Below are 16,214 nucleotides of genomic sequence, written 5' to 3' on the forward strand. Positions count from 1 at the left end.
CCATTATCACCTGTGTAAGGCCACTGTCACCTGAGTGTGGCCATTGTCACCGGTGTATGGCCATTGTCACCTGGGTGTCGCCATTGTCACCTGGGTATGGCCATTGTCACCTGAGTGTGGCCATTGTCACCTGGGCAGGCAGGGCTTAAAGGGTGTGGCTATTGTCACCTTTGAGAGTAAACATTGTCACCTGAGTGTGGCCATTGTCACCTGGGTGTGGCCATTGTCACTTGGGCGGGCGGGGCTTAAAGGGTGTGGCAATTATCACCTGCGAGTGTCAACATTGTCACCTGGGTGTGGCCATTGTCACCTGAGTGGGCGTGGCCCATCAGGGCAGGTCTCCATTCCCAAATTTCCCCTCCCCACCTGTCCATGAGCTCCCCACCATTCCAGCCATGTCACTTGGGGACAGCGGCCATGTCCCCTCCCTGTCCCCTCAAGGACAGGCTCTGTCCAGGATCAGCAGCTCCTTTATTTGGGCCACCACAGTGTCCCCACCCCACTGTCCCCGTGTCCCCACCCCGCTGTCCCCACCCCGCTGTCCCCTACACGTCGCTCTCGGTGACAGTGCCACCCTTGGGGGTGTCACACGGGGCTGTCTCCTCCCCGTCTGGCCCCTCCAGCAGCGCCCGGGTCACTCCAGCCTTGTCCGGGGGCTCGTCCCCGGGGCTGTTGTCACCCTTGGGGACACCCGAGGGTGTGGCCTTGACGATGTCCCACCACAGCACGCCCTGGGGACGGTGGCTCTGCCGGGTTGGCCCTGCTGGGACGGGACACGGTGACAGGGACACGGGGACAGGGAGTGACAGGGTAGGGTGACAAGGGGGGGTGACAGGGACACGGGGACAGGCAGGGTGACAGGGATGGGGTGACAGGAACACGGGGACAGGGAGGGACAGGGAGTGATGGCGATGGGGTGACAGGGACATGGGGACAGGCAGGGTGACAGGGTAGGGTGACAGGGATGGGTGACAGGGACATGGGGACAGAGAGTGAGAGGGGCAGGGTGACAGGGACACAGGGACAGGCAGGGTGACAGGGTAGGGTGACAGGGACACGGGGACAGGGAGTGACAGGGGCAGAGTGACAGGGACACGGGGACAGTCAGGGTGACAGGGTAGGGTGACAAGTCAGGGTGACAGGGAGTGACAGGGATGGGGTGACAGGGATGGGGTGACAGGGACACGGGGACAGGGAGTGACAGGGATGGGGTGACAGGGACACGGGGACATGGGGACAGGGTTGGGTGACAGAGGGGGCTGACAGGAATAAGGTCACAGAGAGAGGTGACAAGGAGAAGTGACAGGGACAAGGAGACAGGGACAGGGTGACAGGGATGGGTGACAGGTGACAGGAACAGAGTGACCAGGAGGGGTGACAAGGAGGGGTGACAGGGATGGGTGACAGGGATGGGTGACAGGGATGGGGACAGGGTGACAGGGATGGGGTGACAGGGACAGGTGACAGAGGGTGGTGACAGGAATAGGGTCACAGAGAGGGGTGACAGGGAAAGGTGACAGGAAGGGTGACAAGGACAGGGTGATGGTGGGGGTGACAGGGACAGGGTGACAGGGGGAGGTGACAGGAGTGGGATCACAGAGAAAGGTGACAGGGAGGAGTGACAGGGTGACAGGGGATGGCACAGAGGGGTGACAGGGACAGAGTGACAAGGAGAGGTGACGGGGTGACAGGGAGGGGTGACAGGGGCAGAGTGACAAGGAGAGGTGATAGCGAGGGGTGACAGGGACAGAGTGACAAGGAGAGGTGACAGGGGGTGGCACAGAGGGGTGACAGGGACAGAGTGACAAGGAGAGGTGACAGGGAGGGGTGACAGGGCCGTCACCCCAGGCTCACCTGGCAGGAGGCTGAGCAGGGCCCCTGTCCCCACTGTCCCCAGTGTCCCCAAGGCGCCGTAGTACAGGTAGGACATGGAGTAGAACTCACCCAGGATGGCCGGGCTGGGAGGGGACAGCGGTGACGTCACAGGGGTGGGGACAGGGGTGACATCACAGGGATGGGGACAGGGGTGTGATGTCATAACAAGCAGGGACAGAGCTGTGACATCACAGCCAACAGTGATGTCACAAGGGACAGGGACAGGGGGTGACGTCACAGCCAGCAGGGACAGGGATGTGATGTCACAAGGGACAGGGGTGTGACATCACAGCCAGCAGGGACAGGGATGTGACATCACAAGGAGTGGGGACAACAAGGTGATGTCACAACAAACAGGGACAGGCTGTGATGTCATAAGGGACACGGGAAGCAGTGTGACATCATAAGGAGCAGGGACATTGTGATGTCACAACAAGCACGGGCAGGGGTGTGACATCACAGGGGACAGGGACAGAAGTGTGACGTCACAGCCAGCTGGGACAATAATGTGATGTCATGGGGGACAGGGGTGTGACATCACATCTGGCAGCACAGGGCTGTGCCACCCCAGGGGACAGTGACAGATCTGTGCCACCCCAGGGGACACGGACAGTGCCACCCAGGGGACAGTGACAGGGCTGTGCCACCCCATGGGACAGTGACAGGGCTGTGCCACCCCAGGGGACAGTGACAGATCTGTGCCACCCCATGGGACAGTGACAGGGCTGTGCCACCCCCGGTGACAGTGACAGTGCTATGCCACCCCAGGGGACAGTGACAGTGCTGTCCCCCCGTGCTGTCCCCACCCCGCTCACCGCAGCGGCTCCGGCGGTGGCGCGGGCAGGGCGGTGGCGCTGGTGGCGCTGGTGGCGCTGGTGGCGCCGGTGGCGCCGGTGGCGCTGGTGGCGTTGCGGGGGGGACACAGCGCCCCCGAGGTTGGCAGCACCCCCATGGTGGCCGCGCTGGGCGGGTACAGGGTGGCACCAACGGCCACCCACAGGGACAGCGCCAGCCCCACTGCCAGACCGCCCAGCACGGCCTGTGACAGCGACAGGGACAGGGATGGGACAGGGACAGGGATGGGGACAGGAATGGGACAGGGACAGGGACAGGGACAGGGACAGGGACAGGGACAGGGATGGGACAAGGACAGGGATGGGACAGGGATGGGACAAGGACAGGGACAGTGGTGGCACAGGGACAGGGACAGGGACAGGGACAGGGACGGGACAGGGACAGGGACAGGGACAGGGATGGGACAGGGATGGGACAGGGACGGGGGGGTCAGCAGGGTCCGGGGGGCTGCAGAGACCCCCTCAAAAACCTCAAATATCCCAAATACGGCTGTGCTGAATGGCAGAACCGCCCGGCCCCAAAATCCCACTGCCCCAAACCCTCCAAACCCCAGATCCCCAAACCCTCAAATCCCCCAAGCCCCAAATCCCCCAAACCCCACACCCCAAACCCCAAACCCTCAAATCCCCCAAACCCCACACCCCAAACCCCCCAAACCCCACACCCCAAATCCCTCAAACCCAAACCCAAATCCCCCAAACCCCCAAACTCCAAGTCTGTCAAACCCCAAATCCCCTCACCCTGAACCCCAAATCCCCCAAACCCTCAAATCCCCCAAACCCCATATCCCCCAAGCCCCTCACCCCAAATCCCCCAAACCCCACACCCCAAATCCCCCAAACTCCTCGCTGCAAACTCCACACCCCAAACCCCAATCCCCCACACCCCAAATCCCCCAAATCCCCCCATCCCGCCTCTCACGGGGGTCCTGCAGCGGGGCAGGAACATTCCCAGCACGAAGGCGCCGAGCAGGGGCCCGCTGATCACCCCCATCACCGTGAACGAGCCCTGCGAGTTTGGGGTTTTTTGGGGGGATTTTGGGGTCTGGGAGAGCTCCAGGGGATGCCTGGCACTGCCCCAACCCCCCTGTTCTCGATGGCTCTCCAGTGTCACCAGAGCGTGGCCGTGTCCCCATGGTGTCCCCACTGTGTCCCCACTTGAGTGGGCAGCGACAGCGGAGAGGGGTTGGGGGGGTTTGGGGATTTTTGGGGGATTTTGGGGGGTATGGGGGAGGTTTTTGGGATCTGGGAGAGCTCCAAGTGGTGCCTGGCACTGCCCCAATCCCCTCCTCAAGGGCTCTCCAGTGTCACCAGAGCGTGGCCCTGTCCCCATTGTGTCCCCACTGTGTCCCCACTCGAGTGGGCAGCAACAGTGGGGAGGGGTTTGGGGGGTCTGGGTTTTTTGTGGGGTTTTTGGGGTCTGGGAGAGCTCCAGGAGGTGGCTGGCAATGCCCCAACCCCCCCCCCCACCCGTTCCCACCCCTCCTCGGGGGTTCTCCAGTGTCACCAGAGCGTGGCTGTGTCCCCACTGTGTCCCCACTGCTTGGGTGGGCATTGGCAGCAGGGGGGATTTTTGGGGTTTGGGTTTTTTGTGGGGTTTTTGGGGTCTGGGAGAGTTCCAGGGGGTGCCTGGCACTGCCCCAATCCACCTCCCCCACCTCCTCGATGGCTCTCCAGTGTCACCAGAGCGTGGCCATGTCCTCACTGTGTCACCATGGTGTCCCCACTCAAGTGGGCAGCAACAGCACGGGGGGAGTTGGGGGGTTTTGGGTTTTTGGGGGATTTTTTAGGATCTTGGAGAGCTCCAGGGGGTGCCTGGCACTGCCCCAACCCCCTCCTCGATGGCTCTCCAGTGTCACCAGAGCATGGCTGTGTCCCCACTGTGTCCCCACTCGAGTGGGCAGCGACAGCACGGGGGGAGTTGGGGGTTTTGGGTTTTTTGGGGGGTAGAAGCCGAGGGAGGGGATTTGGGGTCTTTTTTGGGGGTCTCACCTGCAGGACACCCCCCCCCAGCAGCGAGGACAGAGCGGCCACAGTGATGCACGAGGTGCCGTAGGTGAGAGCTGTGGGAATATGGGATGGGATGGGATGGGATGGGATGGGATGGGATGGGATGGGATGGGATGGGATGGGATGGGATGGGATGGGATGGGATGGGATGGGATGGGATGGGATGGGATGGGATGGGATGGGATCAATGGGATCAATGGGATCAATGGGATCAATGGGATCGGGTAGGATGGGATTGTTGGAATTGTTTGGATTGGGATCAATGGGATCAGTGGGATCAATGGAACTGGGATGGCATCAATGGGATCAATGGGATTAAAGGGACTGGGATGGTATTAATGGGATCAATGGGACTAGGATTGGGATGGGATCAATGGGATTGGGTGGGATGGGATTGATGGGATGAGATTGGGATGGGATGGCCCAGCCTGGCACATCCCAAGTTGAGGTGACACATCCCAGGCAGGGGTGACACATCCCAGTGGTGTGACAGTCCCCAATGGTGTGACAGCCCCCAGTGGTGTGACAGCCCCCAGTGTGACACCCCCAGCAGTGACACCCCCAGCAGTGTCACACCCCCAGCAGTGTGACAGTCCCCAGCAGTGTCACCCCCCATCAATGTGACACCCCCAGCAGTGTCACACCCCCAGCAGTGACACCCCCAGCAGTGTCACACCCCCAGCAGTGTGACAGTCTCCAGCAGTGTCACCCCCAGCAATGTGACACCCCCAGCAGTGTCACACCCCCAGCAGTGTGACAGTCCCCAGCAGTGTCACCCCCCCAGCAGTGTCACACCCCCAGCAGTGTCACCCCCCCAGCAGTGTGACACCCCCAACAGTGTGACACCCCCAGCAGTGTGACACCCCCAACAGTGTGACACCCCCAACAGTGTGACAGTCCCAGCAGTGTGACAGTCCCCAGCAGTGTCACCCCCCAGCAGTGTCACACCCCCAGCAGTGTCACCCCCCCAGCAGTGTGACACCCCCAGCAGTGTCACCCCCCCAGCAGTGTCACACCCCCAGCAGTGTCACACCACCAACAGTGTGACAGTCCCCAGCAGTGTGACATCCCCGGCAGTGTGACAGTCCCAGCAGTGTGACAGTCCCCAGCAGTGTCACACCCCCAGCAGTGTCACCCCCCCAGCAGTGTCACACCCCCAGCAGTGTCACACCACCAACAGTGTGACAGTCCCCAGCAGTGTGACATCCCCGGCAGTGTGACAGTCCCCAGCAGTGTGACACCCCCAGCAGTGTGACACCCCCAGCAGTGTGACAGTCCCCAGCAGTGTCACCCCCCTCAGCAGTGTCACACCCCCAGCAGTGTCACATCCCCAGCAGTGTCACACCCCCAGCAGTGTCACACCCCCAGCAGTGTCACCCCCAGCAGTGTCACCCCCCAGCAGTGTCATCCCCCGCAGTGTGACACCCCCAGCAGTGTCACCCCCAGCAGTGTCACACCCCCAGCAGTGTCACATCCCCAGCAGTGTCACACCCCCAGCAGTGTCACACCCCCAGCAGTGACACCCCCATCAGTGTGACACCCCCAGCAGTGTCACACCCCCCAGCAGTGTCACCCCCCCCCAGCAGTGTCACCCCCCCCAGCAGTGTCACACCCCCAGCAGTGTCACCCCCAGCAGTGTCACCCCCCCAGCAGTGTCACCCCCCCAGCAGTGTCACCCCCCAGCAGTATCACACCCCCAGCAGTGTCACCCCCCAGCAGTGTCACCCCCCCAGCAGTGTCACCGGCACCCCCCAGCAGTGTCACCCCCCCAGCAGTGTCACACCCCCAGCAGTGTCACCCCCAGCAGTGTCACCCCCCCAGCAGTGTCACCCCCCCCAGCAGTGTCACCCCCCCCAGCAGTGTCACACCCCCAGCAGTGTGACAGTCCCCAGCAGTGTCACACCCCCAGCAGTGTGACAGTCTCCAGCAGTGTCACCCCCCCCAGCAGTGTGACAGTCCCCAGCAGTGTCACCCCCCGCACTGTCACACCCCCAGCAGTGTCACCCCCCCAGCAGTGTCACCCCCAGCAGTGTGACAGTCCCCAGCAGTGTCACCCCCCCCAGCCGTGTCACACCCCCACCAGCAGTGTCACACCCCCAGCAGTTGTCACACCCCCAGCAGTGTCACCCCCAGCAGTGTCCACACCCCAGCAGTGTCACACCCCCAGCAGTGTCACCCCAGCAGTGTACACCCCCCAGCAGTGTGAAACCTCAGCAGGTGACAGTCCCCCAGCAGTGTCACACCACCCAGCAGTGTGACACCCTCAGCAGTGTGACAGTCCCCAGCAGTGTCACACCCCCAGCAGTGTCACCCCCAGCAGTGTGACCCCCCCCAGCAGTGTCACACCCCCAGCAGTGACACCCCCATCAGTGTGACACCCCCAGCAGTGTCACACCCCCAGCAGTGTGACAGTCCCCAGCAGTGTCACCCCCAGCAGTGTCACCCCCCAGCAGTGTCACACCCCCAGCAGTGTCACCCCCAGCAGTGTGACACCCCCAGCAGTGTCACCCCCCCAGCAGTGTCACACCCCCCCAGCAGTGTCACCCCCCCAGCAGTGTCACACCCCCCGCAGTGTCACCCCCAGCAGTGTGACAGTCCCCAGCAGTGTCACACCCCCAGCAGTGTCACCGCCCCCAGCAGTGTCACACCCCCAGCAGTGTCACACCCCCAGCAGTGTCACCCCCCCCAGCAGTTGTCACCCCCAGCAGTGTGACACCCCCAGCAGTGTGACAGTCCCCAGCAGTGTCACAGTCCCCAGCAGTGTCACACCCCCAGCAGTGTGACACCCCCAGCAGTGTCACCCCCCCAGCAGTGTCACCCCCCCAGCAGTGTGACAGTCCCAGCAGTGTCACACCCCCCAGCAGTGTGACACCCCCAGCAGTGTCACACCCCCAGCAGTGTGACAGTCCCCAGCAGTGTCACACCCCCAGCAGTGTCACCCCCCCAGCAGTGTCACCCCCCGCAGTGTGACAGTCCCCGGGGGGGTGGCACTCACACAGCCCCTTGCAGAGCAGCGTCAGGCGCCGCGGGGACAGCGCCGGCAGCCGCGGCTTCACCAGATCCTCCACGGTGACGGCGGCCATGGCGTTGATGGAGGTGGAGGCCGTGCTGGGCACGACACGGTCCCGTCACCCCAAAATCCACCCCCGCCCCAAAACCCCGCTCCCAAAACCCCCTGGGCACAAATCCCCCCCGTCACTCACAGCTGTACCCCAAATCCCCTCCCTCAACCCCCAAATCCCACCCCGATCCCTAAAACCCCTAAAATGCTCCAAATTCTCCTGACCCACTAAACCCCAAAATTCCCCAAACCCCCCACATCCCCCAAACCCCCCAAATCCCACCCCGATCCACCCAAGCCCCTAAAATCTCCAAATTCTCCTGACCCACCAAACACCAAAATCCCTCAAATCCCCCAAACACCCTAAACCTCCCAAATCTCCCAAACTCCCTAGATCTCCCAAACCTCCCAAATCCCCAAAACCCGCCAAACACCCCAAATGCCCCAAAACCTTCCAAATCCCTCAAACATCCCAAATCTCCTAAACCTGCCAAATCCCGCAAATCCCCCACATCCCCCCAAATCCCCCAAATCCTCCAAATCCCCCAAATCCCTCAAACCCCCCAAATCCTCCAAACCCCTTAAATCCCCCAAAACCCTCAAATCCCCCAAACCCCCAAATTCCTCAAACATCCCAAATTCCCCAAACCTCCAAAATTCTTCCAACACCCCAAATCCCCCACATCCCCTGAAATCCCCCAAACCCCCCCAAACCCCTCAGACCCCCCCCAGACCCCCAAATCCCACGGTGGGGACCCCCCTCACCTGAGGGTGCCGCTGTAGGCGCAGGCCAGGAACAGCCCCGGCACCCAAATCCCCCAAATTAACCCTAAACCCCAAACTCCCCCAAACCCCCCAGACCCCCCAGACCCCCAAATCCCGGTGGGGACCCCCCTCACCTGAGAGTGCCGCTGTAGGCGCAGGCCAGGAACAGCCCCGGCACCCCCGGGGCGCTCTGGAAGATGTCCAGGACCAGGTAGGGCATGTACTGGGGGAAGGGGGGTGTAAAGGGGGGGCGCGACCCCCGGGGGGACCCCAAAAACTCCCTGGGAACCCCAAAACTCTCATCCCACTGCTTCAGGGAGGGATGGAGAGGGCAGAACCCCAGGGGACCCCAAAAACTCCCTGGGAACCCCAAAACTCCCATCCCACTGCTTCAGGGAGGGATGGAAAGGGCAGAACCCCAGGGGACCCCAAAAACTCCCTGGGAACCCCAAAACTCCCATCCCACTGCTTCAGGGAGGGATGGAGAGGGCAGAACCCCAGGGGACCCCAAAACTGTCTGGGACCACCCCAAATTCCCATCCTGCTGCTTCAGGGGGTGCTGGAAGGATCAGGATCCTGTGGGACCCCAAATTCCCTCTCTGACCCCCCAAATTTCCATCCTGCTGCCTCAGGGGAGTCCTGGAAGGGAACAGGACCCCGAGGGACCCCAAAACCCCCTGTGACCCCACTGCTTTAGGAGGTCCTGGAAGAGACAGGACCCTAAGGGACCCCAAAACCTCTTGTGACCCCATTGCCTTGGGGGTCCTGGAAGGGAACAGGACCCCAAAGAGCCCCAAAACCCCCTGTGACCCCACTGCTTTAGGAGGTCCTGGAAGAGACAGGACCCTAAGGGACCCCAAAACCTCTTGTGACCCCATTGCCTTGGGGGTCCTGGAAGGGAACAGGACCCCAAAGAGCCCCAAAACCCCCTGTGACCCCACTGCCTTGAGGGTCCTGGAAGGGAACAGGACTCTAAGGGACCCCAAAACCCCCTGTGACCCCACTGCTTTGGGAAGTCCTGGAGAGGATCAGAATTTCAGGAGACCCAAAAACTCCCACTTCTTTAGGAGGTCCTAGAAGGGACAGGACCCTAAGGGACCCCAAAACCCCCTGTGACCCCACTGCCTTGAGGGTCCTGGAAGGGAACAGGACCCTAAGGGACCCCAAAACCCCCTGTGACCCCACTGCCTTGAGGGTCCTGGAAGGGAACAGGACCCCAAAGAACGCCAAAACCCCCTGTGACTCCACTGCCTTGAGGGTCCTGGAAGGGAATAGGACTCCAAAGAGCCCCAAACCCCCCTGTGACCCCACTCTTTTGGAAGATCCTGGACCCCAAGCTCCGGGGGGGCCGTACCTGGTCGGGGGCGGCGATGGCCCCGGCCAGGAGCGGGTCACAGTGGCGATAGAGCGCGAACATGACGAGCCCGCAGGCGACGGCGCTGGCCACGATGAACAGGAGCCCCACCTGATTGACCAGCAGCGCCCTGGGGGGGCAAGGGGGGGACACAGGTCCTGGCAGGGCACTGGACACCTGCCAGGTCCTGCCAGGGCACTGGAGACCTGCCAGGTCCGGCCAGGGCACTGGACACCTGCCAGGTCCTGCCAGGGCGTGAGGGGTCATGCAAGGTCCTGGCAGGGGGACCCTAAAGGAGGCTCAGTCTGTGCAGGGGATGAGTGTTGGGCCAGCTCCTGGGATCCAGGTGATCCCTGGGATCAGGGCAATTCCCATGATCCAGCCAATTCCTGGGATCCACACAATTCCCAGGAACCAATCATCCAGTTCCTGTGACCCATCCAATCCCCAGGATCCAGTGGATTCCAGGGTTCCAGCCAATTCGTGGGATCCAGGTGATCCCTGTGACCCATCCAACCCCCAGGATCCAGCTGATCCCCAGACCCACCCAATTCCCAGGATCCAACAATCCAATTTCTGTGACCCAGACAATTCCTGGGATACAGGTGATTTCCAGGATCCAGCCAATTCCTGGGATCCAGGTATTCCCCGTGACCCATCCAAGCCCCAGGATCCAGCTGATTCCTGGAATCCAGCCAATTCCCAGGATCCAGGTGATTTCCAGGATCCAGCCAATTCCCGGAATCCAGTCATTTTCCAGGATCCAGCCAATTCCCGGGATCCAGGTGATCCTCGTGACCCATCCAACCCCCCAGGATCCAGCAGATTCCTGGAATCCAGCTGATCCCTGTGAGCCACCCAATTCCTGGGATCCAGTGGATAACTGGGATCCAGCTGATCCCCGTGACCCATCCAAGCCCTGGGATCGAGTTGATCCCCTGACCTAGCCAGTTCCTGGGATCCAGTGGATTCCTATGACCCATCCAAGCCCCAGGATCAAAGTCGATCCCCCGACCCAGCCAGGTCCTGGGATCCAGTGGATTCCTGAGATCCAGCTGGTCACCATGCCCCCACCCAAGCCCCAGGATCAAGTCGATCCCCTGACCCAGCCAGTTACTGGGATCCAGTGGATTCCTGCGATCCAGCTGATCACCACGACCCGTCCATGCCCCAGGATCCAGTGGATCCAGCCAATTCCCGGGATCCAGGTAATCCCTGTGACCCATCCAACCCCCGGGATCCAGCCGATCTCCATGACCCATCCAACCCCCCCAGGATACACCCATTTCCCGTGATCCAGTGGATCTCCGGGATCCAGCCAATCCCCATGACCCATCCAATCCCCAGGATCCACCCATTTCCCGGGATCCAGCCGATCCCCATGACCCATCCAAGCCCCAGGATCCAGTGGATCCAGCCAACTCCCGGGATCCAGGTAATCCCTGTGACCCATCCAACCCCGGGATCCAGCCGATCCCCATGACCCATCCAACCCCCCCAGATCCACCCATTTCCCGTGATCCAGTGGCTCCCCGGGATCCAGCTGATCCCCATTACCCATCCAACCCCTGGGATCCAGCCGATCCCTGTGACCCATGCAACCCCCGGGATCCAGCTGATCCCCATGACCCATCCAATCTCCATGACCCATCCAACCCCCGGGATCCACCCATTTCCCGTGATCCAGTGGATCCCCATGACCCATCCAAGCCCCGGGATCCAGCGGATCCCCGGGATCCATCCGTGCCCGCACTCACAGCTTGGCCTCCCGCTCGCTCCTGCACGCCACGTAGCGCTGCACCTGCGCCTGGTTGACGCCGTACATGGAGAGCCAGAGCAGCGTCCCGCCCAGCACGAACGTCCACACGGTGTAACGGCTCCGCGGGTCCGGGTTAAAGCTGGCGGCGGGAGCGACCCCAAAACACGGGACATGGGGCGGGAGGCACCCCAAAACACGGGACATGGGGCGGGAGGCACCCCAAAACACGGGACATGGGATGGGAGTGACCCCAAAACCCGGGACATGGGGCAGGAGGCACCCCAAAACACGGGACATGGGGCGGGAGGCACCCCAAAACACGGGACATGGGGCGGGAGGCACCCCAAAACACGGGACATGGGATGGGAGTGACCCCAAAACACGGGACATGGGGTGGGAGGCACCCCAAAACACGGGACATGGGATGGGAGTGACCCCAAAACACGGGACATGGGGTGGGAGGCACCCCAAAACACGGGACATGGGGGGGGAGGCACCCCAAAACACGGGACATGGGGCGGGAGGCACCCCAAAACACGGGACATGGGGTGGGAGGCACCCCAAAAACACGGGACATGGGGCGGGAGGCACCCCAAAACACGGGACATGGGATGGGAGTGACCCCAAAACCCGGGACAGGGGGAGGGAGGCACCCCAAAACCCGGGACAGGGGGTGAAAAGAGTGCCCACCCCGTGGCTTTGGGGGACACAGTGACCCCCCAGCACCCCGGGGCAGCTGCAGAGGGGTCCCGGGAACTGGGGTGGGACTCACTCGGCGAAGTTGATCCTGGAGCCGTTGGCGGCGATGCTCAGCACCCTGGCGGGACCCCCCACCAGCAGCACCCCGCGGACGGCGACGGCGACAAAACCCGCGAGCATCACGAACACCTGGAACACGTCGGTCCAGATGACAGCCTTCATCCCGCCCTGCGGCACAGCGAGCGGGGCTGAGCGCCGGGACCCCGGGAGCACCCGGGACAGACCGGGACACACCCGGGACACACCCGGGACAGCCCCTGGACACACCTGGGACAGCCCCGGGATCCCCCCGGACACCGGCGGCACCCTCGGGACAGTCCGGGACAGCCCCGGGACACCCCGAGACACACGCGGGACCACCCGGGGTACCCGCGGGACCCCCGGGATAGCCCGGGACAGCCCCGGGACATCCTCGAGACACCCCCGAGACACCTCTGGAACCCTCAGGACGCCACGGGATATCCCCGGCACACTCCAAGAAACACCCGGAGCCCCCCGGGACACACCCGGGACACTTCGGGACACCCCAGGACCCTCGGGACTCCCCCCGAACACCCCCCGGACACCCCCGGCCCTGCCGCGCTCACTATGGTGGTGTAGAAGGTGCAGATGATCCCCGTGGAGAGCAGCGATGCCCAAATGTCCAGTCCGGTCACTGGAGGAGAGGGAAGGTGCTGAGAGAGGGGAAATTGTCACCTGGATGGGGACAGGGACAGGGAGCAGCCCCCCAGTGCCACCACACCTTGGTTTAGGATCAGCGCGGGCGCGTAGATGACGATCCCGGTGTAGAGCATCTGCGGGACAGGGGGGGACAGCGCCGTGTCACCGTGGGGTGGCACGGGGCAGGTGACACCGCGGGGACAGAGCAGAGAAAACATCGCGGTTTTCTCAGCAAACAGCGCTCCCGCCGCGCTCCGCTCGCTCCGAGCCAGCGAAAACACGAGCACGGGATGGAGAATCCTGCCCGAGGCTCAGGGCAGCGCCGCTCCGAACCCGCCGGTGTCACCGCCCCGAACCCCCCGGTGTCACCGCTCCGAACCCCCCGGTGTCACCGCCCCGAACCCCGCGGTGTCGCCGCCCCGAACCCCCCGGTGTCACCGCTCCGAACCCCCCGGTGTCACCGCCCCGAACCCCCCGGTGTCACCGCTCCGAACCCCGCGGTGTCACCGCTCCGAACCCCGCGGTGTCGCCGCTCCGAACCCCCCGGTGTCACCACTCCGAACCCCCCGGTGTCACCGCCCCGAACCCCGCGGTGTCGCCGCTCCGAACCCCGCGGTGTTCACCGCTCCGAAACCCCCCGGTGTCACCGCCCCGAACCCCCCCGGTGTCACCGCTCCGAACTCCGCGGTGTCGCCGCTCCGAACCCCGCGGTATCACCGCTCCGAACCCCCCGGTGTCACCGCCCCGAACCCCGCGGTGTCACCGGCCCGATCCCCGCGGTGTCACCGCCCCGAACCCCGCGGTGTCCCCGCGCTGTCCCCAAGCTCGCCACACACGCACCGTGGCCACCACGTACTGCACGGTCCCGCACAGCCGCACGCTCCGGCTGAAGCGCCGCTCCAGGTACTGCGACAAGGACAAGGAGCACGTCGGGGCCACCCCGGAGTGACCCCAAAATGGGGCTGAGAGGGACAAGGAGTGACCCCCAGAATCCAGGACAGGGGGTGAAGGATTGGGAGTGACCCCCAGAACCCCGGACAGGGGGAGCGGAATCCTCACCCCGTGGGGTTGGGGGACTCAAGAACCCCCAGAACCACAAGGCAGGGGGTGAGAGGGGCTGGCACCGACCCCACAAGACCCGGGACAGGGGATGAGAAGGATCCACACCCCGAAATCTTGAGGGGGGACATCGTGACCCCCCAGAATCGCGGAGAAGGGGGAGTGGGGTGACGAGGAATCAGTGACCCCCAGAACCCCGGGGCGGGAGGAGCGGGGTCCCGCGGGGTTTGGGGGGACACAGTGACCCCCGGGGGCGGGACGAGCAGGGTCCTGCGAGACTGGGGAAGGGGGCGGACACAGTGACCCCCAGAACCCCGGAACAGGAGAAGCAGGGTCCGCACCCCGCGGAGTTGGGGCCGCCTCATTCCGCGAAATTAACCCTTGAGCATCCGGCGGCGATGCTCAGCACCGCGACGCGACCCCCCACCACCCGTGTCCCCTCAGTGTCCCCTCGGTGTCCCCTCCGTGCCCACCTCGTAGGTGCTGGTGAGCCCCAGGCGGTAGAAGACGGGCAGGAAGAGCTGCGCGGTCAGCGCGCTGTTGATGAGCTGCGCCAGCACATCCAGAGGAATTTGGCTCCGTAGCGGAACGCCTCGGCCGGCACCCCCAGCACCTGGATCGCCGACATGAAACTGGCCGACAGCGACAGCCCCACGGGCAGCGCCGACATCCTCCGGCCACCCGTGAAAAAATCCTCCGAGGTTTTCTGGCCGCCTTTGGCCAGCCCGTGGAAGAGCCCGATGGCCGTGGAGATGAGCAGCATCAGCGCGAACACTCCGTAATCCCACGGGCTGAAGGTGAGGTCGCGCACGTCCCGAGGTCCCTGCGGAGCTTCCATGGTGGCTTCAAGGGGGAAGGAGAACCCCGAATCGCGCACCTGAGGGAGGTGCGGGGTTAATCCCTGCTTAACTGCGGTTAGGCCGGGGCGAAGGGAGAGAAAAATCCCTGGAATGGGCGCGCCGAATGGGGAGCAGGAGCGGGAAACGGGGTTTAATGCCCCACCCTGTGCCCTCTGTGCCCTTTCCAGGCAGGGGCTGTGCCAAGGGGTGCCAAAGGGCAGAGTCCGCCGAGGAACAGCGAAATTTTGGAAGGGGGGTTGGCCCCGATCCTTCCCCTGCTCCCCCCGCTGCGATCACCGGCTCCAGAGAAGCGTCAGCACCCAAAGGAACCCGGCCGGGGGGGGAGGGAGGGGAGGTGGGAGGCAGCGACCCCTCCCCCAAAGCAGCACAAACAAGGAGGGGGCAGAGCCAAATTTATCTCCAGCAGAGGGTAAAATCAACAAAAGCTGAAAGAAACCTTTACCCCCGAAGGAGCAGGTTGCCGGCCTGCGGAGCGGGACGGACCGGCTGGACCGACCCCAAGCAGCCCGGGGGTCCCGGGGAGGGGTCCCGGGGGGTGCCGAGGGGCCGGGCGTGCCTCCAGGGAGGTTCAGGGTGTCGGGGATGGAGGATCAGCGGGGAGGATGGAGCTGCCGGCGGCCGGGGCCATAACCCCTTCCCTGCCGAGCCAAGGGAGCGCGGCGGTGCTTGGCGGGGCAGGACGGGAGGTGGCGGGGCAGAACGGGCCGGTGGCGGGGCAGAACGGGAGGTGGAGGGGCAGAACGGGAGGTGGAGGGGCAGAACGGGAGGTGGCGGGGCGGGAGGGGCCGGTGGCGGGGCAGAACGGGAAGTGGAGGGGCGGGAGGGGCCGGTGGCGGGGCAGAACGGGCCGGTGGTGGGGCAGGAGGGGCCCGTAGAGGGGCAGAACGGGCCGGTGGTGGGGCAGGAGGGGCCGGTGGAGAGGCAGAACGGGAGGTGGAGGGGCAAACGGGAGGTGGAGGGGCAGGACCGGCCGGTGGCGGGGCAGAATGGGCCGGTGGTGGGGCAGAACGGGCAGGTGGAGGGGCAGGAGGGGCCGGTGGCGGGGCAGAACGGGCCGGTGGCGGGGCAGGACGGGCAGGTGGAGGGGCAGGACCGGCCGGTGGCGGGGCAGAATGGGCCGGTGGTGGGGCAGAACGGGCAGGTGGCGGGGCAGGAGGGGAGGTGGCGGGGCAGGACGGGCCGGTGGGGGGGCAGGAGG

General features: G+C 64.1%; 1 protein-coding gene across 1 annotated transcript; it reads right to left on the reverse strand.

Moving 5' to 3' along the window:
* Positions 1–545: 545 nt before the first annotated feature.
* On the reverse strand, positions 546–15,074 carry SLC5A5 (solute carrier family 5 member 5; the record flags this gene model as incomplete). Its single annotated transcript, XM_079333011.1, is given in 15 exon segments — positions 546–760; positions 1,855–1,958; positions 2,691–2,914; positions 3,652–3,738; positions 4,722–4,792; positions 7,735–7,847; positions 8,700–8,788; positions 9,920–10,049; positions 11,677–11,817; positions 12,451–12,605; positions 13,025–13,092; positions 13,180–13,231; positions 13,938–14,003; positions 14,630–14,712; positions 14,715–15,074. Coding segments are annotated over 15 exon segments (1,878 nt in total). The 5' UTR covers positions 14,995–15,074.
* Positions 15,075–16,214: the final 1,140 nt, after the last annotated feature.

The sequence above is a fragment of the Erithacus rubecula genome (genome assembly GCF_903797595.1).
Source record: "Erithacus rubecula genome assembly, contig: scaffold_697_arrow_ctg1, whole genome shotgun sequence".
NCBI lineage: Eukaryota > Metazoa > Chordata > Aves > Passeriformes > Muscicapidae > Erithacus > Erithacus rubecula.